Here is a 26,699-nt window from a genome sequence, read left to right as displayed (position 1 = left end):
GATAAAAGGAGCATCAAACACAAGGCTTTCACAGTCACACACTCACATTGTGAAAGCTTTATCATTATTCAATTATCATCAAGAAACATAGCTACTGGAACACAGCTCTACATTTTCAAGCAGTTCCCTCCAGCCTCTCCACTACATCTTGAATAACAAGGTGATATCTACTTAATGTGTAAGAATAACCTCCAGCATAACCTCTCGACTCTGTTTGGAATCTCTCAGCCATTGACACTTTGTCTCCTTTCACTCTTCCCCCTTTTGGTCGAGAAGGTTTTCTTAATCCCTTGATGCTGAGTCTCAGCTCATTCTAGGGTTTTTCTCAGTCCCTTGATGCTGAGTCTCAGCTCATTCCAGGATTTCTGTCCCACGTTGCCAGAAAGATCCACACCCCTGGGAGTCATGTCTCACGTAGACAGGGGGTGGGTGGTGAGTCTGCTTGTTGTGTTGGCTGGAGAGAGAGGCCACATCTGAGCAACAAAAGAGGTTCTCTTGGGAGTGACTCTTAGGCCTAATTTTAAGTAGGCTTGACCTATCCTTTGTGGGGTGAAGTTTCATATGAACAAACCCCAAGACTGGGGGCTCAGCCTATAGCTTTGGTTGTCCACACTGCTTGTGAGAATATCAAAAATTCAGCTTGGGGAGATTGAATTTTCCCCGTTGTGACCATTCCCTAAAGACGACTTTGCAAATACTTTTCCACCCACTGATCAAATCACTCTGGAATTCATTGGGGCTTGTTTTTGTTTTTCACTTATTTGAGGGAGGAGAATAAATCTGGTCCCTGTTACTCATCTACTGGAAGTCCTCATCAATCTTCCATTAAATAGATTTACAATAAGAAAAAATGTCTTTTATATTTCCCCACATATTTCTAATAATATTCTTTTTTAAACATTTCTTATAGAGTGTAGATGTGCTGGTGATGAACTTACTTGGATTTTGTTTGTGTGAAAAAGTCCTATTTTGCTTTCATTTTCAAAGAATAGATTTTTGCTGTTTATTGAATTCTAAGTGAACATTTTTTTCTGTTGGCTTTCTGGGTTTATAATTTTCATCAAAATTGGAAAAACTTTGGTCGTTAGTTCTTCAAATACTTTTTTCTGTACCATTCCTTCATTTCCTTTCTTTCTGCAACTCCAATGATAGACCACTTGATATTGTCCCATAGAACACAGAAGTATTGTGTTGGCTTTTTTCCCAGTTTTTTTATCTTTCTATGCTTTGACTTGAATATTTTCTACTCCTGTATTTTTTAGTTCACCGATCTTGTTTTCTACACCATCTCATCTGCTGTTAATTTCACCCTGTATAAGTTTTATTTCAGATGTTGTATTTTTAGTTTCTAGGTTTTATTTGGGTCTTTTTTATATCTTCACAAGCTCTCCTCGTGTTTATATTTTCTTTTCATCCTGGATCATATTTCTAACATTTATAATTGCTGTTTAAATCTCTTGGTGTGCCTTTTTGTGGACCTTGCTTATTAAGAGATTTTTCCACTCTGGCTGGTGGTAATGCAAATCATTCCTAACCCATTGGAGCTCTGAGATTTGTTCTCATACTGATTTCTGATGGTTCTTTCTCTAGCCTTGGAAAGTTCGTCTCATCAGTATTCAGCCAAAGACTTGAGGGGTTTCTCTGCAGGTCTCTAGAGCTTTCCCTGCCAACTCTGCTCTATTGAGCTTTTTCCTTTCCAGTATCCTTTTCTATTTTTGCTGCCTTGGTCACCCTGAACTATGATCTCTGTCTCCTCAATTCAGAAAAACTGCCACCAGGTTCTCCCTTACCTGCATTGCAATCTGGAAACTGCTTTATTTGTGCTTCTTTTCTCAGGGAACATTTTGCTGCATTACCTATTGTCAGTGTTTGAATACAGTTCTATCATGTATTTTATCTAGTTTTCCAGTAACTTGTGTGTGATAGAAAAGAACAGCCATAATTCTTTTGATGTCCTATTTTGTTCTATTCTAAATCTTTCTTTTTTAATAGTGGTAGCCAGATCTTTTCTAGTGTGTGTTTGTGAGTGTGTGTGTGTTATTTCTTCTATTGGTTTATTTTATTGCATATTTACTACCTTATATTTGTACTATATGAGACTTTTGCAGTTGATCATTCTCACTCATTTTGAACTGTTTTCATTGTTTACTATTATTTAGGATTGTGATTTTATCTTTTCTGGGACTTTGAGTTTAAGGCATGTCCCTCCCACTGGGGCTTTGTATTTCTACCGCATTTTACTAAGCTTGGAGAAGATGGAAGATCATCCGTAGTTAATTAGTTAGTTTGGTTTTAAAAGGCTTATACATTTTTTGTCATTATAAAAATATGCTCGTGTAAGAAATATAGGTAGAGAAAAGTATAAAATGAATGTGAAATGCCTTTTCTTGTTTATAATATGAAATTAGAGAGGGTCATAATAGACAATGATTAATCATTGATTCTGATGAAAAAAAAAGTATACGCATTCATAGTGAGTACAGTTCCACACACACTCTTTTCCATGATTGGAAAAGAAACTTGTGAATCATCATAAAGAATACATGTGGGCATAATACCTTTCATTTTCTGTTAATACAGAATGACTTAAGCTAGGAGTAAATAGTCTCTTTACAATGACAAGGCCAGAGTTATTGGTTTCTGAGAAATGGGATCAATGTGATAAGAGAATTATGATTTTTTATTAAATCAAATGAAGTTTAAATGAAGATTAATCTTCAGAGCAGTGGAAGATAATTTGGAGCTTAGATACTTGGAAAAAGATTAACCACAATTGGAAGCTTCCCAGCTGTTTCCCCTATGAATGGAGGCCTGGGGAACTATCACACCTCAAGTCCAGATAAGATACCTACCATCTATAGGACAGCAGTATACTGGAAACCTTTGGCATTCAGTGGAGGTCTGCATCTTTGTATTTTTTAAGACACAGGATCATTAAACTCCTCAAACAAATGGATGGGTTTTTTCCATCGTCTTACTTAGGCTCTCCACCTCATTTAGAAGTGCTAATAGCTTCATGTCTTTTGATACACTCACCCCTCTCTGCTTTCTAGATACCACATTTTCCTGGTTTGCCGCCTACCTTGTAGGAGTTTTTACTCTGTTTGGAGTTTGTCCATACCACAGATGGTGTAAATTCGAACTACAGTCTTGCATGAGAGTAGGCATTTGGTTATAAATGACAAATGCAGTCTTCTCCTTTTAGGCCAAGTGCCCAGATTACAATAGTCAAGCCTTTTTTCATATACCTTTGTTAGTATACCCTTGGAAAGTCCTGGTATTATATGGGGAATCTCAGTTCTCATATCTAGCCTTCATCTTCTGCTCTTGCATGGTTTCTGCTTTTGCATGGCTATTAAAATCCGGTTTTCCTGCCCTTACAAGTTGGTAATTGTCTTTTACTGCTTTAGTTTGGCTCTTTCTGTGCTTTTTTGATCCTAGCAAATAAAGTTATATATTTAAAGGATGTTAGCTATTTTTTACCCAGAATTTCAGGGTGTCTGAATTCAAAAAGGTTTTTAGGTTATCTACTTTTCCATTTTACCTGATAAGGACTTTACTACTGTTTCCTTTTTGTTTTATTATTTGTGAAAGAGAGAAAAAGAATCAATTTTAATCTCACTATGTTAACATAGCACCAGTCTTTACATTTTGTCCATATGTAGATACATATTTAAATAATTGTAATCTCTGACCTTTCTTAGAGTACACAGAGTCATTTAATCTTTTATTATATATGTTATTTTATGTATTTATTTATTTATGGCGTGGGCAGGTACCAGGAATCGAACCCAGGTTTGCAGCATGGCAGGGAAGAATTCTGCCACTGAGCCACCTTTGCACTGCCCTACATTACTTTAATTTTTATATTTTCTGTTTTTCCAGAACAATATAGCCGAAGTACAAGAACTGCATTCTGAATTAATGTGGAAGGATTTTATAGATCACATCAGTAGCCTCCTACACAGTGGTGAGGTAGAAGTGAGTTACTTTGCAGCTGGAATTATTGCCCATTTAATATCCAGAGGTGAACAAGCCTGGACATTGAGCCACAGCCAGAGGAATTCTCTTCTTGATGATCTGGTAAGGTCATTTCGTGTTTTCTGGAAACAAAAAGCAAAAAACATTCATAGTGGTCAAACTATCAAAGTTTTATAATGTAAGAACGCATGACTAAATATAATATTGTAATCTTTTGTGGGTCTTATGTCTTGCAGCATTCAGCTATTTTGAAATGGCCAACTCCCGAGTGTGAGATGGTAGCATACAGGTAATTAGCATGATAATTAATATCAACCCAGTAATGTGGTCAGTTTGGTTGGATAGAGATCATTCCTACTAGATGTATAATTTTTTCCTCAGGCATCCATCTTGAAACTGGCTTTAAAAGAAGCAGGATATTAAACCACGTTACTTGCACACAAGAATCTTATAGTCTAGTGAGGGAGATCAAATGTGAATCAGATATAGAGTTCACCATTGTGCATAGAGTGCTGTAATATTTAAGATGACAGCTCTTAAATCTACATTGGGAAATTATAAAAAAGCTTATAGAGGAGATGAGTTATGAGCTTAGTCCTGACTTCCCTATTGTATTTTATCCATTTCTATGCAGATTCCCAGTAGAAGTAGGACTAATTCTAGACCACCTTGAAGGTACTCTACCAGTTAATAACTAACTTCTTTTCTTAATTTCCAAACCAAGGTCTGCTGTTCTTCAAATGTGCATCTTCAAGACTAAAAAAAAATAATGCTTTTGAAGAAAATATTTTTCCCTGTCAGTACCTTGTTCTTACCACCTTTCATCTTCTGTACCTACAACGTAGGTCTGAAAGTGACCCTTTCTTAAAATGGCTGAGACAAAGAAACACTGTTCTATAACTCATTTATTAGTCTATAAATAGTGGGGTGAAATTTCTGGAATGAAAAATTTATGATTCTAGAAATCTTTTGATTACTTTTCTTTTGAATTTTTAGGTCTTTTAATCCATTTTTCCCATTACTTGGCTGTTTTACAACACCAGGAGTCCAGCTCTGGGCAGTTTGGGCCATGCAGCATGTCTGCAGCAAGAATCGTATGTACCAAAAAAGAGAACTATGGTTTTCTTTTTCAAATGAAATCATCCTTTCAGTTACCCTTTAACCTTTGTAAATCCAGGTTAAATTGTTTAGTGAAATTATTTTTAAGGACAGACTTTTAAAAATGCAATATAAGAGAATCTGTTATAAAATTAAAAATGCAATATAAGAGAATCTGTTATATACTGTTATAAAATTAAATTTATTCTTTTAGTGTGGGCTTAGCAATGCTAGGTAATGAAGGGCAATGATCAGCAAGACACACTGGCCTACAATGAGTCCATTTAGTTGAACGAAAAGTCCTAGGGAGATCTAGAGTTTGTGATACATTCTAGTGCATAATCTCATTCACCCAAACTTCCATTGTTAGTTCAAGACATTGCTCTCAGCACCCATAGTCTCAGGAAAAGCAAAGCATTTAAATTGGGTTCTAGACCATTCATTTTTTCAAGGTTGTAATGCAACTCTGCCAGTTATTTATGAATATAAACTCATTTCACAAGTTACTTGAGACAGTGTACTATAAATACATAATTTAAAATAGTAGAGTGTAAATTTAAAAATTAAAAAGTGGGACCAAGGGATAATAATTAGAACAAGAATTAAAGGATGGAAGGAAATTTTTAAAACATAGACATGCAGGCCCTACAGAGATTTGTGTACTTTTAGTAGATGGGCTGAAAATTAACTATCTGGCTCTCACTCTGTATGAGGGGGAAAATTTTTCATTTCCTTGGGAATTAAAGATTTTCTGAGCAGTAACTGTAAATTAAAACTCTTAACATAGGAAATTGATAGGGCCATATAAAGGCCTCATATAGGAAATATGAGAATTGTTTAAAAAAATATCCTTATAGCAAAGGCAGTAACATTTTGTAAGATTATTTCCTATTGCATACTTTGATGAAAACTCAGTGTATACAACCAAAAGTCAATTCAGTTAAAGCTCTTCTGTATCAGATGGACAAAGAAGAAGGGTTTAGAAAGTGGGAATGACAAAGAAAACTGCTTTGTACTTACCTAAAGTACCTTGGAGGCTACTCTTGTACCTCTACTGAATTCCTCAGAAGCAAAGTACTTGTTTCCTAAACATAAGACTGCCTCACTAGCATCTTAAACTGCCTCTGCTCTAACGGTTTTCTCCTTTTATTGGACCCACAGGTTCTGAGGACTCCTTAATTTCTTTTTTTTTTTTAAACATTTTTTTATTATGAAATGCAACATATATACAAAGAAAGAAAAAGCAATAATTTTCAAAGTATACTTCTACAAGTAATTACAGAGCAGATTTTAGAGTTTGTTAAGGGTTAACATTCCACTATTTCAGAAAAATATATCTCTTAGAAACTGATAGGTCACACAGAAAAAAATTAACAGTAAATAAATAGAAGCTTTAAACAATATGGTTACCAGGTTCAGTTTAATGGGTCTATCTGTCTAACTTCACAAACATATATGAACATTTCTGAAATTGCCCACACACGAGAACATAATGCAAACTCCGAATCCATAAATCTCAGACCCCAAGACAAATATACAATCAATAATAAAAGGATAACTAAAGATAATAAAATATACTTCTAATTAAGCCATAACTCCAATAAGAAATTAGGGTGGAATTTAAAAATTCTTAGAACTAAACAATGACGTCTTTTCTCTGATGTCGCCTTCTAAAGAGATCTATTCTGAAATCACCAGCATTCCCTGCACTCCTTATTTCCTAACTTTTTTTTCATTTTTTCTCTAACAGTTACCATCTTTTAACTTGCTATATAGATCTCTTGTTATGTTTTTAAATTTTTATTAATAAAATTGATCAACATACAATGCGAACATTCTTAACGTATGAACATTCCGTACTTGTGTGCAATCAGTGGCCCACAATATCATCACATAGATGTATATTCATCACCGTGATCATTTCTCAGAACATTTACATCACTCCAGAAAAAGAAAAAACTCATATATCCCATACCCCTTTCCACTCCCTCTCATTGACCACTAGTATTTCCCTCTACTCAATTTATTTTAACATTTGTTCCACCTATTATTTATTTATTTTTAATCCATATTTTTTACTCCTCTGTCCATAAAAGGATAAAAGGAGCATCAGAACAAGGTTTTCACAATCATATGGTAGCCTTCCAAAAGCTATATCATTATAGGATCATCTCAAACATGACTACTAGAACACAGCTCTGAAGTTTCAGGCACTTCCCTCTAGCCTCTCTAATACACCTTAAACTATAAAGGGATTATCTATATAATGCATAAGAATAACTTCCAGTATAACCTCTCGACTCTATTTGAAATCTCTCAGCCACTGACACTTTATTTTGTCTCATTGCTCTTTCAGTCGAGAAGATTTTCTCAATTCCTTGATGTTGTGTCCCAACCCATTCTAGGATTTCTCTCCCATGTTGCCAGGGAGGTTTACACCCCCGGGAGTCATGTCCCACATAGAGACAGGGTGGGGGCAGTGAGTTTTCTTGCCATGTTGGCTGAGAGATAGGCCACATCTGAGCAGCAAAAGAGGTTCTCTGGCAATGACTCGTAGGCCTAATTTTAAGTGGGCTTAGCATATCCTTTGAGGGGATAAGTTTCATATGAACTTACCCCAAGTTTGAGGGTTCAGCCTGTTGATTTTGTTGTCCTCACTGCTTGTGAGAATATCAGGCCTTCTCCAAATGGGGAAGTTGAATTTTCCCTCTTTCTCACCATTCCCCCCCCCAAGGGGACTTTGCAAATACTTTTTTATTCACTGTTCACATCACTCTGGGATTTTTCAGGGCATCACTCTGGACAAACCTACAAACTCTCATGCCCTACTCAAGGTTCCATGCACTTAAGGTGTTCACTTAAACTGTCCATATAAATTAGATGAGGAAATGCACTAGTCAAGATATAAATTTTGTACTAAATAAACATTTTTTGCTTTAATCTCACACATGTAAAGTTTTAAAATATTAATTGCCATCTATTTTCAACCCTGCAATATTAATATTACTTTGCTCTTCCTTATGCAAAAACATTTTTTGATTTGTACAGTTAGTCAATATATTGTACACTCTAGGCATTCCTAGAATATACCATCTCAATTTTTGTCATTTTTCTTTCCCTCTGAATTCATTTGTGCCCCCAGCCCTCCTGCTTCTCTCAGTCTCACATTCAGCTTCATTCAGAGTACTAACATTATTGTATTACAGTTAGGTAGTATTGTGCTATGCGTTTCTTAATTTTTACAATCAGTCCTGTTGCATAATCTGCATCCCTTCAGTTCCAATTACCCAATATCTACCCTATTTCTATCTCCTGATGGTCTCCGTTATTAACTGAAATTCTCCAAGTTCATTCATTAATGTTAGTTCATATCAGTGAGATCATACAGTATTTGTCGTTTTGTTTCTGTCTAATCTCACTCAGCATAATGTCCTCAAGGTCCATCCATGTTATTACATACTTCATAACTGTATAGTCTTACAGCTGCATAATATTCCGTCGTATGTATATACCACAGCTAATTTAGCCACTCATCTGTTGATGGACATTTGGGCTGTTTCCACCTCTTGGCAATTGTAAATAATGCTGCTATAAACATTGGTGTGCAAGTGTCCATTTGTGTCCTTGCCCTCATGTCCTCTGAGTAGATACCTAGCAGTGGTATTGTCAGATCATATGGCAATTCTGTACTTGGCTTCCTGAGGAAACGCCAAACTTCCTTCCACAGTGGTTGTACCGTGTGACAATCCCACCAACAGTGGATAAGTGTGCCTCTTTCTCCACATCCTCTCCAGCACTTGTCGTTTTCTGTTTTATTGATAATGGCCATTCTGGTGGGTGTGAGATGATATCTCATTGTGGTTTTCATTTGCATTTCCCTAATAGCCAGGGAAGTTGAGTATCTTTTAAAATGCCTTTTGGCCATTTCTGTTTCCTCTTCTGAGAAATGTCTGTTCATGTCTTTTGCCCATTTTGTAATTGGGTTGTTTGTCTTTTTGTTGTTGAGTTGAACAGTCTCTTTATATTTTCTGGATACTAGACCCTTATCTGATATATCGTTTCCAAATTTTGTCTCCCATTGTGTAAGCTGTCTTTTTACTTTCTTGACAACATTGTTTGATGCTCAAAAATGTTTAAATTTATTTATTTATTTATTTCTTCAATGCTTGTGCTTTGGGTGTAAGATCTAGGAAACTGCCTCCTACTATAAGATTTATAAGATATTTCCCTACATTTTCTTCTAAAAGTTTAATGGCCTTAGATCTAATGTTTAGGTCTTTCATCCATTTTGAGTTAATTTTTGTATAGGGTGTGAGATATGGATCCTCTTTCATTCTTTTGCGTGTGGATATTCAGTTCTCTAGGCATCATTTATTGAAGAGACTGTTCTGTCCCAGGTGAGTTGGCTTGATTGCCTTATCAGATATCAGTAGTCCATACATGGAAGGGTCTATATCTGAACACTCTATTCTATTCCATTTGTCAATATATCTATCTTTATGCCAGTATCATGCTGTTTTGACCACTGTAGCTTCATAATACACCTTGAAGTCAGATAACGTGAGACCGCCAACTTATTTTTTCCTTTTCAGGATACTTTTAGCTATTCGGGGCACCCTGCCTTCCAGGTAAATTTGGTTATTGTTTTTTCTACTTCTGAAAAGTAAGATTTGGGGATTCTTATTGGTATTGCATTGAATCTATAAATCAATTTAGGTGGAATTGACATCTTAACTATATATAGTCATCCAATCCATGAACACAGTATGCCCTTCCATTTATTTAGGTCTTTAGTGATTTCTTTTAGCAATTTCTTGTAGATTTGTTTGTATAGGTCTTTGTATCCTTAGTTAAATTTATTCCTAAATATTTTATTCTTTTGGTTACAATTGTAAATGGAATTTTTCTCTTGACTTCCCCCTCAGATTGTTCATTACTAGTGTATAGAAACACTACAGATTTTTGAGTGTTGATCTTATAACTTGCCACTTTGCTGTACTCATTTATTAGCTCTAGTAGTTTTGCTGTGGCTTTTTGGGGGTTTTTGACATATAGTATCATATCATCAGCAGACAGTGAGAGTTTTACTTCTTCCTTTCCAATTTTGATGTCTTGTATTTCTTTTTCTTGTCTAATTGCTCTGGCTAGAACTTCCAACACCACATTGTATAACAGTGGTAATAGTGGACATCCTTGGCCTGTTCCTGGTCTAAAGGGAAAGTTTTCAGTTTTTCTCCATTGAGGATGATGTTAGCTGTGAGTTTTTCATATATTCCCTTTATCATGTTGAGGAAATTCCCTTCTATTCCTATCCTTTGAAGTGTTTTCATCAAGAAAGGATGTTGAATTTTCTCAAATGCCTTTTCTGTAGCGATCGAGATGATCATGTGGGTTTTCTGCTTTGATTTGTTGATATGGTGTATTACATTAATTGATTTTCTTATGTTGAACCATCCTTGCATACGTGAGATGAATCCTCCTTGGTCACGGTGTATAATTCTTTTAATGCAGTGCTGGATTTGATTTGCAAGAGTTTTGTTGAGGATTTTTACATCTATATTCATTAGAGAGATTGGTCTGTGATTTTCCTTGTAGTATCTTTGTCTGGCTTTGGTATGAGGGTGATGTTGACTTCATAGAATGAATTAGATAGCCTTCCCTCCTCCTCAGTTTTTTTTTTTTTTTTTTAACATGTGCAGGTACTGGGACTCAAACCCAGGTCTCAGGCATGGCAGGCAAGAACTCTGGCACTCAGCCACTGTGGCCCCCTCCTCTTCAATTTTTTTTGAAGAGTTTGAGCAGGATTGGTACTAATTCTTTCTTGAATGTTTGATAGAATTCACATGTGAAGCCATCTGGTCCTGAACTTTTCTTTTTCGGGGAGCTTCTTAATGACTAATTCAGTTTCTTTACTTGTGATTGGTTTGTTGAGTTCATTTATTTATTCTTGAGTCACTGTTGATTGTACATGATTTTTTAGGAAGTTGTCCATTTTATCTACATTGTCCAGTTTATTGGGATAAAGTTGTTCATAGTATCTTCTCTTTACCTCCTGTATTTCTGTGGGGCCAGTGGTTATGTCTCCTCTTCCAGTTCTTATTTCATTTGTTTGCATCCTCTCTCTTCTTCTTTTTATCAGTCTCACTTATGGTCCATCAACCTTACTGATTTTCTCATAGAACCAACTTCTGGTTTTGTTGATTTTCTTGATTGTTTTCATGTTCTCAATTTCATTTATTTCTACTCTAATTGTTGTTATCTCTTTCCTTTTGCTTGTTTTGGGGTTAGTTTTCTGTTCTTTCTCTAGTTCTTCCAAGTAGACAGTTAATTCCTCAGTTTTTGCTCTTCTTTTTTGATTTAGGCATTTAGGGCAATAAATTTCCCTCTTAGCATTGCCTTTGCTGCATCCCATAAATTTTGATATGTTTTGTTTTCATTTTCATTTGCCTTGAGATATTTACTGACTTCTCTTGTAATTTCTTTCTTGACCCACTGGTTGTTTGAGAGTATGTTGTTGAGCTGCCATATATTTGTGAATTTTATGACCCACTGCCTATTACTGATTTTCAACTTCATTCCTTTATGATCTGAGAAAGTGTTTTGTATGATTTCAGTCTTTTTAAATTTGTTGAGACTTGCTTTGTGACCCAGCATATGGTCTGTCCTTGAGAATGATCCATGAGCATTTGAGAAAAAGGTGTATCCTGCTGTTGTGGGATAAATGTCTATAAATGTCTGTTAAGTCTAGCTTATTTATTGTATTATTCAAATTTTCTGTTTCTTTATTGATCCTCTGTATAGATGTTCAGTCCATTGATGAGAATGGGGAATTGAAGTCTCCAATTATTATAGTAGATGTGTCTGTTTCTCTTTTCAGTGTTTTCAGTGTTTGCCTCATATATTTTGGAGCACTCTGGCTTGGTGTAGAATATTTATGATTGTTATGTCTTCTTGTTGAATTTTTCTTTGTCTCTTTTAATTGTTTTACATTTGAAGTCTAATTTGTTGGATATTAGTATAGCTACTCCTGCCCTTTTCTGATTGCTCATGAAATATCTTTTCCCAACTTTTCACTTTCAACCTATGTTCATCCTTGGGTCTAAGATGCATCTCCTGTAAAGAGCATATAGATGAGAGTCCTGTTTTTCAGTCCATTCTGCCACTCTGTGTCTTTTGATTGGGAAGTTTAATCCATTAACATTTAGTGTTATTATTGTATGGGCAGTACTTTCTTCTTCCATTTTGCCTTCTCGATTTTATATGTCACATCTAATTTTTCTTCTTTTTACTTTTACTGATAGTCTTCATTTCTGCACTCTTCTCCACACCTCTCTCTCCTGTCTTTTCCTATCTGTCTCTAGTGCTCCCTTTAGTATTTCTTGCAGAGCTGGTCTCTTGGTCACAAATTCTCTCAGTGACTTTTTGTCTGAAAATGTTTTATTTTCCCCCTCATTTTTGAAGGACAATTTTGTTGGATATAGAATTCTTGGTTGGCAGTTTTTCTCTTTTAGTAATTTAAATATATCATCCCACTGTCTTCTCACCTTCATGGTTTCTGCTGAGAAATCTATGCATAGTCTTATTGGGCTTCCCTTGTATGTGATAGATTGTTTTTCTCTTGCTGCTTTCAGAATTCTCTCTTTATCTTTGACATATGACATTCTGATTAGTAAGTGTCTTGGAGTACATCTATTTGGATCTATCCTGTTTGGGGTACCCTGCACTTCTTGGATCTGTAATTTTAAGTCTCTCATAAGAGTAAAGAAATTTTCAATGATAATTTCCTCCATTAGTTTTTCTCCTCCTTTTCCCTTCTCTTCTCCTTCTGGGATACCCACAACATGTCTATCCATGTGCTTCATGTTGTCATTCAGTTCCCTGAGTCCCTGCCCATATTTTTCCATTCTTTTCCCTATTTTTTCTTTTGCTTGTCGGATTTCAGATGTCCTGTCCTCCAGTTCACTAATACTGTCTTCTGGCTCTTGAAATGTAACATTGTAGGTTTCCATTGTTTTTTTCATCTCTTCTGCTGTGCCTTTCATTCCCATAAGTTCTGTGATTTGCTTTTTCAAACTTTTGATTTCTTCTTTTTGTTCATTCCTTGCCTTCTTTATATCCTCCCTCAATTCACTGACCTGTTTTTTGATGATGCTTTCCATATCTGTTCGAACATTCTGAATTAATTATTTCAACTCCTGTATCTCATTTGACTTGGTTTGTTCCTTTGACTGGGCCATATCTTCAGTTTTCCTACTATGATTTGTTATTTTGGCTGGCATCTAGGCATTAGATTTCCTTAATTAGTTTATTCTGGAGATTATTTTCACTTTTTTTACTTACGATTTTCTTCTTGGATGACTTTATTGTCTGTCTGTTCTATGACATTCAGTTCAGCATATTCTAAACCTCTAGCTTAGGTTTTTTTAAACAGATTAGAATTTTTCATTCCTTGTTTTCTTGTTTCTTGCCCTGCCTGTGTGGTCCCTTTTTTTACCCACCTTAGGAGGGTGTACTTAGGTATTATAGACCCCAGTCAGATTTTCCCAGACCCAACTGGCTTCCTCTCAGGAAGAAAGAGTCACCTGCGTCAGTTTTCTCTGAGGGTGAGACCTACCAGGTTGAAAACTTTCTTAGAAAGCCTTTAGACTCTGTGTTTTTCCTCTCCTGCCCAGTATGTGGCACTTGTCTGCCTGCGGGTCCCACCCGCATAAGGTAATGTGGTACCTTTAACTTCAGCAGACCCTCCCTACTGGGGGTGTGGTTGAGACAGAGGATAGGTTGTAGGCTGGCTTTAATTGCTTTAGTTTTCTAGACCCTGGGGTCTGAATTCTTTGAGGGAGGGATTCCACCTGAGCTGGGCCCCACCCCTGTCCTGTGGAAGACACAGCCTCCAGACAAACTCTTAGACAAGCTTAATTCTGCTCTTGCCTGGGATAGTTGGAACCTGAGAAGCCTTGGGTTCTGGGTGGGATTGCAGCCAGTCCAGCTTGTCAGACTGGTGTATGCTGTGTGTCTGTTCACTGACGTGGTGCTAGCAGTTGTTCTGTACTGTTCCTGGCTGTTTACTAGCTGCTCTGGAGGACAAACTAAATCCCACACCTCACTAAACCGCCATCTCTTAGTTTCTTTATAGCTTGTCCCATCTTATTCCTACCTCTTATACTCAGCATCTAATGTGTACATTTCTTTCCTCATAACTCACAGAAGGGTATCTTTCATAGCTCAGTAGGAGAAAATAAAACATAGCAAGTAAATAATGGTGCATTTTCAAATAAATGTCTATTTTTGTGACTACTATGGGTGTCAGTGTTCATTCAGATTTATTCTATGAAATGACAACCCTAAAGAGTTTATTAAATGCACCAAAATTGGGAAATGTTGGAATATTTTATATCTACCTCAAATAGTTCAGGTTCCTACTTTCTTGCTTTCCTAAATAGTTTGTTCATATTTAGTATGGAATTTACTTTTTTGTTTTAAATATTTTAATCCTGCTTACAGCTTTTAATACTTAAGAGACAGTATAGCATATTCGTTAAGAACATATGGGAATACTGTTCCACCATTTACTTTCTGTATCAACTTGAGCAAATTATTAAGCAGGAGACCTCAGTTTCCATATTTATTAAGTGGAAATAATAATAGTAAATACTTCACACATTATAATGAGCATTTTTCCATATTTTAAAAAGTTCTTGACACATGATTTGTAATGATCACATAATCCTTATTTCATGGCTATACATTTTATTGAATTAATTTATTAGTAATTCATAAAACCATTTCTCTATTGATAAACAATTAGGTAGTCTGCCTCTTAATTTTAAAATGATACAGAGATATTCATTGTAATGTTAATTATGATAGCAAATAATTGTAAATAACCTAGAGGTCTAACAATAGGCAAATACTAAATAATGTTGAAATTTCCAGACAGTGGAATATTTGCCTGTCATTATAAGTGAAGAGGCTTGATAGAAAACTATGTAAGTAGGAACTCATATCAGACTAGTCCTCACCCAGTAAACTGGAAGAAACTATAAAACAGAATTGAAAATAGTAGTAAAAGTTGCACAGTATTTTTGGTGTACTTAATGGCAAAGAATTGTCCACTTAAAATGGTTTAAATGACTTTTATGTTATAAATATTTTACCACACTTAAAAATGAATAAATAATTTACAAAAACATGGTTGAGAAAACATAAAAAAGACAAATAAATAGATATCCTATGTTCAGAAATTTGAAGGCAATTTTGTAAGGATGGCATCACGATCCAAATTGATCAACAGATAGATTTAAGTCTGTTCATATCAAAATTCCAGCTTCCTTTTTTGCAGAAATTGACAAGGTGATTATAAAATTCATGTGGAAATGCAGGGGACCTAGAGTAGTCAAAAAAATCTTGGAAATGAACAACATTGGAGGGCTCACACTTACTCTTCCCCACTCCAAAACTTACTACAATGCTGCATTAATGAAGACATTGTGTCCCTAGCGAAAGGATAGAGAGATGGATCAATAAAATAAAGTTGAGAGTCCAGAAGTAAATCCCCACATTATGGACAATTGACTTTCCACAAGGGTCCCAAGTCACAGTTCAAAAGTTGGATCTTGACAGGTCTTGGTGAAGATGTGGAGAAACACCCCCATTTGTTAACTGATAAGATTGCAAAATTGTACAATCATTTTAGAAAACAGGTTAGTGGTTTCTTACAAAGTTAACCATGCCTTTAGTATATGTCTGGCAATCTAGGTATTACCCCAAGAGCAATGGTTATTTCCATTGCTCTTGTCCACAAAAAACTTTATACAAAAATGTTCATGTCAGTTTTAATCATTGTAGCCAAAAACTTGGAGGGAGGATGGGACAAAACCACAAATGTCCATCAACAAAATGATGGTTATACGGTATATTCCATCCAGTGAAATACTTCTGATATATGTAACATGTATGCATCTAAAAAATATGCTGTATAAAAATAGGTCAACACAAAGGAAGACATACTGTATGATTCCATTCACATGAATGGCTTGAGTTCTGAATAGGCAAAAATGACCCATATCATTGACAGTAGAACATTGATTGCCAGGGATGAAAGGTGCAGTGGGAATTGACTGCAAACGTACATACGGAAACTTTTTAGTTGGTGAAAATATTCTGTATCTTGATTGCAGTTGTGATTGCACATTTGTACATTTATCAAAACTCATCAAATTGGATTAATATGGGTGCATTTTAATGTATATAAATTATACTTCTATAAAAGTGACTAAAACAAAAAAATCTTTAATTTTATGTAGAAAAAATTATGTTTCAGAACAAAAAGCAAAGAAAATATTTAAAATAAAAAATTGCATATAGTATGAGTACCTCTAAGTTGATAAAATGCATTGGAAATACATAAACATGTGATCATACTTACTTGTGATTTGGGGTCATATATAACATACTTTTGTATGTTATACAAAATTTACTTTTCCAGATTGTGTATTTTTGAGGTTAGAAGAAAATATCTATGTCTATTCGGGTGTGTTTTGTGTATTATTTATGTATGAGGACATTTAATTCATTTTGAATTCTTTCATAGTTTTACAGACTTGTTGAATGTCTTTTTTGTGCCTTGCACTGTAGACATAACATCACATACATATTTATCAACCTATTGTCCATGTTAGTGACCAATAACAAAACAACTAAAATTTAAATCAAAAAAGCTCCTAAGAATTCATACTTTATAGAATAATTTTTTTAATGTTTTAAGAAAACTTCTTTTGCCTATTTTCTTTCAGCCTCAAGGTATTGTAGTATGCTGATAGAAGAAGGAGGATTGCAGCATTTATACAACATCAAAGAACATGAACAGACTGATCCCCATGTCCAACAGATTGCCGTGGCTATTCTGGACAGTTTAGAAAAGCACATTGTACGTCACGGGAGGCCACCTCCCTGTAGAAAGCAGCCCCAGGCCAGACTAAATTGATAGCCATATGTAATTGGGTAATTGAATCACAGAAATCATTTTTGTGATTGGTCCATTTGGAATATCTTACTCTCTGTGATGTATTAGAGGTTTCTATGACAGGAGTCATAGTACCAGTTTGGGATTGGTGATGTACAGTACTGCCCATGTGAATAGTCTCTAATTTGTCTTGTGATTTTTAACTTAATGAGGCAAGAAGAGTCTCTTCATTATTGCCTTTTAGGAAAATTTCCACATCTTTCAGTGTTTGAACTTATCTGTGCTTGAAATTCCTGTTTTATGATAAAAAATTTGCACGAACCCTTAGGCCAGATTTTTCTGATCTCAAAGTCCCTTCCAATCAATTTTCAGCTTCAGATAAGCTGTTAACCTTATTTCTGGTAATGCTTCAGTTGTAAATTTTATACTGCTTCTGTATAAAATGCCTTTATTCTATATCTGTGTATCTTTTATAAGATGTCCTTCTTAGTGTGAAAGAATGGAAATCTTAATCCTCTCCTTATGGAAGTTACTCATCAGCAGGATCCTGAATAGCTAAAAGAAAAATATATTCACAAGTAAAAAGAAAAACGACTAAGGGAGAACAACTCTTATGGTATAATTTTTTTAATGGGACAGGCTAACCTTCTGGAGCCCACCTCTTCTGAGGCAGTGAGCAGTGGCTTGTTTTTCATATTTATTCCTGGAAACATGGACTACTGCTTCCTGCACAAACTACTGGTTACTCTCTAGAAATGTTTCCACAAGCACCATAGTATAAAATATTACAGCATATTGCGTTATAAAGATTTACTTCCCAAATCTCTATATGTCTTATGGTAAAAATGTGAATTTTTATAAAATTGTCTCCACTTAAAATTGACCATTCTTTTCCTCTATTTCAAAGTGACTTTTTGTTCAGTGAATTAGAGATAAGGTGTCATTTGCTCAGTTAAAATACAAATGACAATGGTAAATTTGCCATGAGAAGCTACGTTTTCTTTCAAAATATGTGTATCTTCTGAATCTGTTCATGTTGGAGGAAGATGTCTACATCTCACTGCCAAAAACAAAAGAGAAGAATTAGACTGTTGTTAAATGTAATGATTCTAATTGCTGTGGATAAAATGAAATATTTTTGTTGGATTACTTTTTAGATCCTTTTCTTTAAGATACCTGTTACATTATGGTAAAGAATCAGTTATCATTATATTAATAATAGCACTTGGGAGGCAACAAGTCACCAAGAAACTTAATTTCCATTTTTAATTATATTTTGTTTATCAATTAATCTGCAGTCCCAGAAGACCACATTTTTTCATAGATGGCCAAAATGCGTTCATTAGAGATTTTAAATGGTATGTTTAAATTATAATGATTATTCAGAAGCATTTTATTTAGAGAAGAGCTTTTATTAGTATGTTAACATTTTTTACACATATGCTTCATTCATATATTACAATGATGAGACTTGAATTATTTGGAGCACCTTTACAGGGATGAAAACTGAGTTAAACTAAAGAAAGAAAATAGGTATTTAGAACCTATTACTTCCAACTGACTTGGTTCAAAGAATTTTTATAGGTGGGAGATAAATTTTCACAGATCAAGTCTATTTCAGAGTAAATGGGAATCTTTTTTTTTCCTGAATTTTAATGTCTAGGTCAGAAAAAAAGGCAGTCTGTCAAAGTTTGGAAATTACTAGCTGTGTTGACCATTTCTGGTTTTCCTATCTATTTAGTATGGGAGAGCCTATTTGAGAAGTTTGGCTTCTATCTTACACTATGAGGTAAAAAATGCATGTTCCTTTTAGGTTAATGCTAAGTTTTTTAGAAATGACTAAAAATGCACAGAAAACAGTAAATCCCTTCTTTACTCAGAATGATAATTTGTTAATAGGTAAAAACTCAAAAATATTTTAAATTAAATATAAATTTATTATTTTGAGCACTAGTAATGGCCAGGTAGTTTTGAGTCTTAAAAGTAAAATAATTGATCACATCCCAAATACCTAAAATTTTTAGTGCCTTTGCTGTTTGGGATGGTTCTTAATTCTGTATATAATTAAGGCACAAAATTGTCTGTAGGTTCATGGATCTGACTAAATTATAGTAGATGTATATATTGAAATTATGAGTCATAACTGGCCAGTCTCTACAGTTAGAATTCATATTGGCCTCCCTTTTGCAATTGTATACTAGAACTTAACAGTACTTGGTGCCTTCAAGGGTTACCTCTTCAGTGGCTTAGAGGTGCTTTTTCAAGCACAATTTAGACTAGGGTTAAACCACTCTTTGGCAAATCATTGATCACTCAGATATTTTAAAACATCATGAGATCACTTCACGCATAAGCAACAGCAAGGTTTACTAAAGGAAATTAAATCAGACTTTAGAGTATAATGATGCATATTGGTGTTATTGAGTAAAACAAGAACAGTCTGGAATACAGGGCAAAATAATTAAGGCATTTCATTCTTTCCATCAAGTAAGTTTTGCTGTGGTCTTTATACTCTACAAACGTTATTATTTGTTTGTTTGTTTTTAACAGTTGAAAAGAAGCATAAATCAAATAGTAACGAGGGTAGTTTGCCCTCTAGCCAAGGACCCAGTGACTGCTGATCTTAGTGGAGAATTTTTAAAAAGTATATCCAATCCATGGTTCTAGGAATTAACCTCAAATATTGCTGCTCCTCACCCCCAGTCAGGAAGCCACTTAGTAGCACTAGTAGACTTAAGTGGATTACCCACTGTGGAGGTGAATCACACCATAGGCTGCTATGGGAGTTTGCTTTCAGGATATCTTATATTTGTAAACTTCCAGAGAATCAGAGCTTCATGTTTAAAAGCATCAATCCTATATATCCAGCTTTAGCAAGTTCTTACTAGAAGCACATTATAATGAAAACATATTTTATGTGCTTAAGTATGGTTCTGAGTGTATGTAAGGATCCTTTTAAATTTTAAAGCAGTTGGATATTGTTTCTTAATGGAGATTTTTACCTGGGGAAATATTGCTTTGAGATCATCTGGATCTTTTCTCTTTTTCCCACCAGCTCTTTGTAGTAGTTCTTCACTAGAACTAGTAAGCCCTTACAGAACAGTGTGTATGAAATACATCACTAATAGATTAATGAAACACACTTTTGGCTTAATGTTTGAAAATGCATTACATCCCTACACCACCACCCCCAGCACTGTGTAGCAGTATCCAAGATTGAAGGGAGGTCATAAGTAGCAGGGAAAACAAACTTACAGTTTTCTAGATGGTAAAATGCACCATTTCTCTTGTCCTCTCTAATGTTTGTTTACATTATTTGATTATTGTGTAACTTTTACTTTGGGATAAACAGTGTTATTAAAACTGAAGACAAAAAGACAGTATCAGTATCATAGTATTAGGTGTAATATGGGCTCTTCTGGTTTATCTGTATGCTACTTATTTAGGGATTTTTTACTGTTAAGAGTTTCAGAGTAGTGTGTTCTGAGACAGCTTGCAGAGAGGTTTGAGTACTTTTGGGTTCACTCTCAAATCCATTGTAGCAATTTCAAATGATTGCATGGATTTTGGATGTCTAGCCACTACTGTGTGCTGTGTGTTGACACATTTTTTTATTGTTAATTCATGAACTTTTTTTTTTTTTTTTTGGTGGGTTGGGGGTCGGGGGGACGAATAATGGAAAACTGCCTTTCGTCCAGTAATGAGAATAGAAGTATGATAGGAAAATTTGTTGAATGTACTTTGAATGATTGCTTTATCTTATTTAGTATTTCACGGACTTTGCATGACACGGTACACTCCTAATTATGCATTCTATGGTTACCAAATCTTAACTTAATATGCTCTGTGTTAACTGACTGGTTGTCTAAAGAAGCTTTCTTGGCTGGTTTCTCCTACCCCCCACCTTTTTTGGTAAATTTTGCAAAGATCAATGATGTTTCTCCTTCCTGTAGATGAAACAAAGCTCTTTTGGACAGCACAGCCTAACTTTATAGCTAGACAGAAAACTATTTAGAATGTTTAGGAAATCCAAAGTTATCAAAATTATTTTATGGGAAACCATAAATCTAGTTCATTATTAGTATGAACTTGAATTGGGCTTACCTTTGGAAAACCTGTTCAAATTGGGTCCTTTTAGGTTTATTTGAATCAGCTTAGAAACAAGTTACATAGCTAATGAAAACTGAGAGAAGCTTTCATAAAAGCAGGAAACTCTTGAGAGCATTTTTTTTCCTTTAAAAATGGAAGGATGTTATGTCAAGATATAAACTCTCAGGTAATCTGCAAGAATAAAATAAAACACCCTTGACTTTTGTAGAATTCTCACTGTCATCTCACTGACCTGTGTTAGAGCTATCTTTTGCTTGAATTTTAATGGAAGAGTCTTAATTCCTTTCAAAGGATATGACAAATTCATTGGAAAGTATAATGTGTGTACATTTCAAAGCTCAGTCATCTGGAATGAAGGCACGGTTCCACTGTAGCCAGATGAATGGGCGTGTTTTGTACATGAATCATGCTACATTTTAAATCAGACATCACTTGGGTTATTAATGTTGTGTGTACAGATTTTTGTTTTGAGATTTTTTTGGCTTAAATAAATGTTATACATTTTATGTAAAGAGTGTCTTGTCTGCTTTGATTCTAGACATTTGCTTTAAAATGTAGTGCCAATGCAAAATTCAGATTCCTTAGTATGAAACTTCTAAGAAATTGCTCTCTGAAAAAGGCCATAATTTTACTGCAGAAGTTTCTAGTACAGGACTTCCATCTATTCATTTCAATAAATACCTATGCTAGGTACTGTTTAAATGTTGGGATTTATATAACTTATAAGTCCTTCAAGAAACTTAAAGGTTAGACAGAACAGTAGATAAATATTAAATAAATAAACAAACAGATAAGTAAATACTATAGCACAGTGTATTACGGGCCAGTTATACATAATTTAAAATGGGCACCCATGACACCGTCCAGGAAGAATTCCTGAAGAAAATATCTGAATTGACATTCATTCGCATAAATATTGAGATAATTAACTGATAGAAAGTACATTCTTTAAGTCCATTCAATGAGGGAGATTATCAAAATTTATAATATAAGAACCACACTGCCAGAAGAATCCTTAGTGCTTTTAGTTTGAGAACCCTCATTTTATAAATGAAGGAGCTAGGTTTTAGGTAAAAGGAACTTACCCAAGTCACTCATCAAAACATTAACAGATTCTGATACTAAAATCTTAATTTCCAAATTCCCAATCCAATTGGCCCACCTCCCCATATATTGTTAGATTTTAGGCAATATGTGATTAAGCATCAAAATGATGCACAAGAGGACATGCACCAAGAAGTAGGAATTCACTGTCCTTTCAGTGGCATAATAGGGCAGCATTAGTGTTTAGACACTATAGAATTGTTAATAGTTATTACAAATACAACTTCTTCACTATTCTCCGCGTAGTTCTGTATTGTGATTTCTTCTGACAAAAAGTGGTAGGATACATATGGAAACTAACATACAGAAGTCAGGTTAGATGTGTTAGGATGATAGTTTTGTTTTTTTTAAATACTTTTAAAATTAACTTTTCTTTATGCTTTCTTTCCGATAAATCATTTAATTTAAAAAGCAGTACTGTTTTACTATGGTTGGGCCATACATACTGAGGAAGATAAATACCTTTAGCTAATATTTAACCCAACAAGTTTTTGAATGATGGTATATTCAGGCACCACTTGAAAAAATAAAAAGTTTTCCTCCATTCATCCCTCCCTTTTTAGCAGCTCTTTATTATGTAGATAGTCTAATTTCTTTTGACTAAATTCCTCCATTATTCCATTGCCCCTCCATCTCCTATTCCCCATTGTTATTCTGCATCATAAAAGCCCAAAGAACTGGTCTGATAACTGCATAACTACTTAAATTGAAAGGAGGGGCAATTGACAGAAACCGTGAGCACTCTAATCAATCATTGTTTTGTCTTTAATAATTTAAAAGTTCTAATGCAGTCTTAAATTTCAGTCCTTACACAGGTTCCAGCTTACAAAAGAGTAAGTCATAGGGTGAAGAAGTAGCCACAGATCTCTTGGCTTCCAGAAGCTAAACCTAGGAGCAGGCTTGGGGAGATGGCACCAGTGGCCATATATTGAAAATAAATGGCTTACTCCCATGAATTTTGTGGGACAGCTGTTTAAAATGGTTTTACAATGATTTTATCAAGAACTGTCTCTGCAAAATGTCTTTTCTAGACTGTGATGTGATCTAAGAGCTAAGAACCAAAATTCCTTAGCTGTCTTTCACTTTACATCAATATGCTTACAAAAGGAGCCATTTACAATTACATACCTAGAATGTGATTGTCATATTTGGGTATGAAGAATAAGGCATTACCAAACATATTTCCACCTAATTTTTGGTCTCATCAGCTCAATCTTAAAGCCCTTAAAAACTAAAGGTTATGAATAATGAGCAAAGTAGTATGTTCACTCTAACCCTCAAATATCTTGTAAATTTAGATAATAAGCAACTATTTTAGAGATGAGGGTATTGAAGCCCATAGAGGTCAAATGACTCGCTCCCAAATCAGACAGATAGTAAACAGGAATTAGTAGATTAAGCCTAGCTTCCTTTCTGACACCAGAGCCCCTCTCACCCCGCTCCTTGTAGTATCCACGCTGCTTTGTGCTCTTTCAGTAGTGAGGTATTTGAATGTGGAGGAAATGGTATAGGCAAAACCTCTCCAAAACTGACTTACGAAACAAAGTATGTTATTGTTTATGGTTATTAGCAGTGGAATTATAGGATCTTCCCCTTTAGAGACCAATGGGAACAAATCAACTATGGTTTAGGATTAAGGGTCAATTAGCCTCATGTGCCAAGTATCATGATAAAGGGTCTATAATTTCAAATAACCAGTAGTGACTCAATAGTAATGGTTGACCTGAAATAGAGTCTTTTCATGTAATTTTTTAAGCTAAGCCTTATAAGGACTCTGTAAAAGAGATCATGTTTCCATTTTATGGAAAAGAACACTGTGAGGTATTAAATATCTTGCCAGGTTTACAAGCTACTATGTGCCAGAGCCACACATCAGATTCAGGTAAATATACCAGGCTTTGAAATCTATATTTTAGTCACTGCTATAAAAAGGAAATATCCCATTTGAAGATTCAGGCCAATCTCAAATGCCTTCCCATGCACCCTTTGTTCCTATCTCAAAGAATTGAACCCATCGACAGCTTTCCAAAGTTAAAACTTCCAACATTATTGTAGTGGCTCCTATACAAAAAGGTAATATTTTATAGAGCAAAACATTTCCTCCCCCAAATATAGGGCTTAGTAAGTTCAAAAATAAAAAATAAAAAAAATAGACAGTGTTACCGGGCAAAGGCTGTGGATTCTTCTGCCAACGTGCTCAATAACCAATTCCTGAGACACCGGGATTTCAAAGAGAGAGTTTATCACTATGCACATAGTAGGAGAGCAGCCCAAAATCTGTCTCTCCAAACTGCAGTAATTCCAGTAGTTTTATTAGAGAAAAGGTGGTTGGGGTTTAGGATAATGAGTACAGTGGTCCCAGATGATGTAATTACAGGTGATCTAATTATTGAGTATGTGCAGACATGCTTAGTCACCGAGTGTATGAAAGAAGATGGCGGAATGGTGTATAAGTGACTTGTAGGTTGAAGTCTAAGCTACTGCGCATGTCAAGTGGGCCCGCTTAGGTTAAATTCAGTTTGGGTCATTGTGCTGGTTTGAAAGGAAGTATGCCCCCTAGAAAAGCCATGTTTTAATCAAAATCCAATTTCATAAAGGTAGAATAATCCCTATTCAATACTGTATGTTTGAAACTGTAATCAGATCATCTCCTGGATGATGTGATTTAGTCAAGAGTGGTTGTTAAATTGGATTAGGTGATGACGTGTTTCCACCCATTTGGGTGGGACTTGATTGGTTTATTGGAGTCCTATAAAAGAGGAAACATTTTGGAGAATGGAGATTCAGAGAGAACAGAGAATGCTGCAGCACCACAAAGCAGAGAGTCCATCAGTCAGCGCTTTGGAGATGAAGAAGGAAAACGCCTCCCGGGGAGCTTCATGAAACAGGAAGCCAGGAGAAGAAGATAGCAGATGACACCGTGTTTGCCATGTGCCCTTCCAGATGAGAAAGGAACCCTGACCATGTTCACCATGTGCCTTTCCACTTGAGAGAGAAACCCTGAACTTCATCAGCCTTCTTGAACCAAGGTATCTTTCCCCGGATGCCTTAGATTGGACATTTCTATAGATTTGTTTAATTGGGACATTTTCTCGGCCTTAGAACTGTAAACTAGCAACTTATTAAATTCCCCTTTTTAAAAGCCATTCCATTTCTGGTATATTGCATTCCGGCAACTAGGAAACTAGAACAGTCATCAAGATAATTTGCGACTTGGGGAGTTAGTTCCAGGTGGACCCAAGATCCTTCATTAACATCCATTAGGGGCTATCTTTAGTGATTACAAGACTCTAAGGTTGAAAAATGGATACCTAGGTACAGATGAAGGTTAGTCATAACCTTCATAGGGGCAGAAGATAAGGGCTATACAATCATTATCAAGGCAACGGCTGGATTACAATTCAGAGATTTCAGGTATTTTCCCATCTACTCCAATATTCCAGAAAGCAAGAAGGAATATGTGTATAACAATTCACTAATCAAAATCATCCTTAGATCCTGATTTCTCAGTTATAATAGTGTCATAAAAAAGGGTAGTCCTAAAAAAAATAAAAATAATAATAATTGAAAAAATAGACAGTGTGCTCGCTTCGGCAGCACATATACCAAAATTGGAACGATACACAGAAGATTAGCATGGCCCCCGTACAAGGATGACATGCAAATTCGTGAAGTGTTCCATATATTTTTTTAAGAAAAAGGAAAAAAAAGGACAGTCCTTTAGGGCAGTGCAATGGTGGCTCAGTGGCAAAATTCTTCCCTGCCATGTCGGAGACCCAGGTTCATTTCCTGGAGCCTGCCCATGTCAAAATAAATAAATAAAGGATAGTCCTTTATATAGGATACATTTCATTGTTTATGTATTACTTTTGTCTTTGTTTTATTCATTTTCTGCCTACCTGTCACAATTTAATGACATCAAGAATGTATGGACCAGCCTTACATTCAACAAGAATTCAACATGACAACAAGAATGTACAGGCCAGCCTTAGGGAAACATTGTCCTAGCTGATTCAGTTCCCCAGGAGTTTGTAGGGTTTATTTTTCCCCATTTTCTTCAGGTCCATTATTCCCATATGCGACGTTTTCCTAATACTCTTCCAAAGCGACCTCTTAACTCTAGGCTGACCCTTTCCTGTTGAGGGCTGCTACCACTTAACTGTTCCTGCTCCTTTCTCCATTTCCTTGATTAGCTGTGTGGAGGTAGCAATAAACTCTTTCCATAATAAAGGTTTCACTAGGACAATGGGACAATTAAACCAAGGCTAAGACGTAGATATGGGTAAATCACAGATGTTAATAGTTAGTCTTTGACATATTTTACATGATTTATTTAATTCCTAATTCATTAATTTCAATAAACATTCCTAGAAAACTTGTAAGATAAAGGAAGGGAAGGATTCAGAGAATGACCCAGCAGTTTACTCCACTTTATAATGTATTA

The 26,699-nt window shown here is 35.3% G+C and overlaps 1 protein-coding gene and 1 non-coding gene across 6 annotated transcripts in view; both read left to right on the top strand.

The window, feature by feature from the left end:
* ZYG11B (zyg-11 family member B, cell cycle regulator) overlaps nucleotides 1-21,657 on the top strand; it is a 198,561-nt gene extending 176,904 nt beyond the window's left edge. For all 5 annotated transcript variants that reach the window (XM_077149622.1, XM_077149623.1, XM_077149621.1 and 2 more), the window contains 4 exons: nucleotides 3,886-4,083; nucleotides 4,218-4,270; nucleotides 4,978-5,075; nucleotides 16,872-21,657. In XM_077149622.1, coding sequence (XP_077005737.1) covers nucleotides 3,886-4,083; nucleotides 4,218-4,270; nucleotides 4,978-5,075; nucleotides 16,872-17,062 — 540 coding nt within the window. In that variant the 3' untranslated portion in view covers nucleotides 17,063-21,657. The remainder of the gene's footprint in view (nucleotides 1-3,885; nucleotides 4,084-4,217; nucleotides 4,271-4,977; nucleotides 5,076-16,871) is intronic.
* A 4,179-nt stretch (nucleotides 21,658-25,836) lies between these two features.
* Nucleotides 25,837-25,943, top strand: LOC143675190 (U6 spliceosomal RNA). The gene has a single exon (XR_013171434.1). It is a non-coding gene; the product is annotated as a U6 spliceosomal RNA (small nuclear RNA).
* The last annotated feature ends 756 nt before the right edge of the window (nucleotides 25,944-26,699 follow it).

The sequence above is a fragment of the Tamandua tetradactyla genome, chromosome 2 (assembly GCF_023851605.1).
Source record: "Tamandua tetradactyla isolate mTamTet1 chromosome 2, mTamTet1.pri, whole genome shotgun sequence".
Classification (NCBI taxonomy): Eukaryota; Metazoa; Chordata; class Mammalia; order Pilosa; family Myrmecophagidae; genus Tamandua; species Tamandua tetradactyla.
This window is presented reverse-complemented; position numbering and strand designations above follow the sequence as displayed.